Source organism: Thalassophryne amazonica, chromosome 11 (assembly GCF_902500255.1).
Source record: "Thalassophryne amazonica chromosome 11, fThaAma1.1, whole genome shotgun sequence".
NCBI classification, from domain to species: domain Eukaryota; kingdom Metazoa; phylum Chordata; class Actinopteri; order Batrachoidiformes; family Batrachoididae; genus Thalassophryne; species Thalassophryne amazonica.
Genome location: NC_047113.1, coordinates 62,713,934 through 62,716,566, shown reverse-complemented (window position 1 = coordinate 62,716,566; position 2,633 = coordinate 62,713,934). Strand labels below are relative to the sequence as shown.

The 2,633-nt window shown below is 37.9% G+C and overlaps 1 protein-coding gene across 1 annotated transcript; it reads right to left on the bottom strand.

Moving 5' to 3' along the window:
* Positions 1-925: 925 nt before the first annotated feature.
* LOC117519690 lies at positions 926-1,733 on the bottom strand. Its single transcript, XM_034180952.1, has 2 exons — positions 1,406-1,733; positions 926-1,323 (listed from the first exon to the last, which is right to left on the bottom strand). The coding sequence occupies exons 1-2, from the start codon at positions 1,731-1,733 to the stop codon at positions 926-928; spliced, it is 726 nt and encodes a 241-aa protein (XP_034036843.1).
* Between the last annotated feature and the right edge of the window lie 900 nt (positions 1,734-2,633).

Here is a 2,633-nt window from a genome sequence, read left to right as displayed (position 1 = left end):
TTTAATTTATTTATTTATTTATTTGTTGTACCTGTGTTATTTATGTTGCCTGTTTAAGGTGTTGGCAAAGCAGTGACAATGCAACGCCCATGCAGGACATCAGCAGGACATCAGCTGCTCAGAACTATCCAAGATTAATGGAGGTTTTGGTATGAAGTGGTAAATTTGAAAGAATAAATAAATAAATAAATCACTGGGTATATTTCTTGAAATATCAGATGTTTGTCACACCCATGACACCTCTCCTTAACCAAGCGGTCAAAGGCGAGAACATTTCTTCTAAGTTTGTTTTCTTAAAGATTTAATATGACATGGGTTTTTCTTAAGTTTCTTTTAGCAGTAACACAATTTCCAAAACACTATTATTCCTGTAGCTCTTTTAACAGTGGAAAACCATTGTAAGAGCGTATTTTTGCAAAATAATTGGTACAGTTTTACATTATAAAGGTTGATGAATTACACCTAAAGGTATATGAAGCCAAAACATGCTTAATTCTCCAAATGCAAATTGATAAATCCATATTCAATTGGTTTAGAATTTTTAGTTTGATAACTATTTGCCACACATGCACATTAACAATAACACTTAAATAATAAGGCTGTGCTATACAGCGCGTCCAGAAAGTATTCACAGTGCTTCACCGTTTCCACATTCTGTTATGTTACAGCCTTATTCCAAAATAGAGTAAATTCATTTTTTCCACTCAAAAATCTACTCACAACACCCCATAATGACAAGATGAAAAATTGTTTTTTTAAAATTTGTGCAAATTTATTAAAAATAAAACACTAAGAAATCCCATGTACATAAGTATTCACACCCTCAATACTTTGTTGATGTATGAGGGCTGAAATTGTAAGGAACCTAAGTTCAACAACACTAGATTGAATAAATTCATTCTTAACTATACATTCTTAACTATTCTTAACAACTGTGTTCCATTATCATGTCAAAAAAAGATTTTAAAGACATACCTGTCTGCACTTTAGTTCCTTGTCCAAACAGGATCTCCCCACAGGTGACCACAGCACAGTAGTACATCCCAGTATCAGAGGAGTCCTGCATCGTTTTGGACAGATTGTAGACGCAGCTCGTTTGTCCACACTGGGCCCTCATGTTTCCATAAGAGTAAATTAATCCTGGATTGGATTCTCCAGATGCAGCTTTGAACCAGTGCACACGGGGTTCATCTGAACAACGACCTGCTTTTTCTTTGTTCTTGGACAGACTTGAACACTGGAGGGTCATTGTTTCACCCGGCCGGACCGACTCTACCTCTGGGCTTTGTTTGACATAGACGGAGTTGTGCTCATTTGTGTCATCTGTGCGATTCACACAGAAAAAGAATTCAATAAAGAATCAATGATTATAGCTTGGATCTGTTCACACAGACATAAGACTTACCATTCACAACCAAAAGTGTTCCATTAATGAAGTCCAGGTCGTACGCTGATCCTGCATGACAGAAGTAAGCTGCATCGTCTTCTGTGTTCACATTTCTGATAGTAAGATGATAACAAGCGTTGTCTTTTATGAACTTGAAACGTGAGTTATTAAACTGTTCTTGAAGACTTATTGTTTCATAAGCAGCTGTAGCTACTGTTTGGACCATGTATCCAAACTTCAGCTTGTACAAGTAAAACAACTGAGGTTTCTGGGACAACGAACAAGTCAGAGTGAAATCATGACCGCGTTTGATGACAACCAGAGGGAGCAGGCGAGGAGTCTCCATCGATACCGTCAGAGCTAAAGACGAAGAAGAATCAATGAATATATAAAAAAATATAAAACGTGATGATTCCATGGCCTATGGTGTATATTTACGCAGGTGCAGTGAATTACTAATTAAATTTGAATTACACTTACAGAATGCACAAAAACAAATGAAAGCAAACATTCTTCCCATCGTTGTTTTACAGTAGCCTTGTCGAGCACAACTGTCTTCCCACCAAACTGAAACTTTAGTCTCCGTGTGACATTAGTGGACTGCGATGTGATTGGCTCAAACACAGACGCTGCACTTCCTTTTAAATGAGACAAAGCTGTGATCTTTATTATTTTCAAGAAAGATAAAAAAAAAAGTGTGTCAAATGTCTTTTGCTAAACCACATACTGGTCAAAAATGAACAGAGAGAGAGAACACTTAACTGGAATTGCAAATTTATCACATCATCATTATCAGTAATAATAATAATGAGTTTACAGTTCATGTTCAGCTCTTCATCATGAATAACGATGTCATGGTGCTAATGCAGAGAATGTAGCTCAGTGCAATAAGGAGGTGGCCTTCCAATATCCAGAATAGACCTGAATTGACTTCCAATTAACGTACGTACATACGTACGTACGTACGTACGTGTGTGTGTGTGTGTGTGTGTGTGTGTGTGTGTGTGTGTGTGTGTGTGTGTGTGTGTGTGTGTGTGTGTGTGTGTGTGTGTGTGTGTGTGCGTGCACCCAGCTGTAAATGAGCACTGGCCTTAGCTGAACAAGTAACCTGCATCAGTTATGGACTCTCATCAACATCACGCTACAGAATCTGGGGATAAGTCGTGACCTGATGGGCCTCAGGGTAGGGATCCGATCCTATATCTGTATCAGGTTTCGATACCAACATAATTCACAGATCAGAAAC

What these genes read in the sequence shown, in the direction of transcription:
- LOC117519690 (XM_034180952.1), bottom strand. Translation starts at nt 1,733, where the DNA reads ATGGAGACTCCTCGCCTGCTCCCTCTGGTTGTCATCAAACGCGGTCAT. An exon ending in AACACTTTTGGTTGTGAATG is followed by an intron (nt 1,324 to 1,405) that starts GTAAGTCTTATG and finishes TGAATCGCACAG; the next exon opens with ATGACACAAATGAGCACAAC.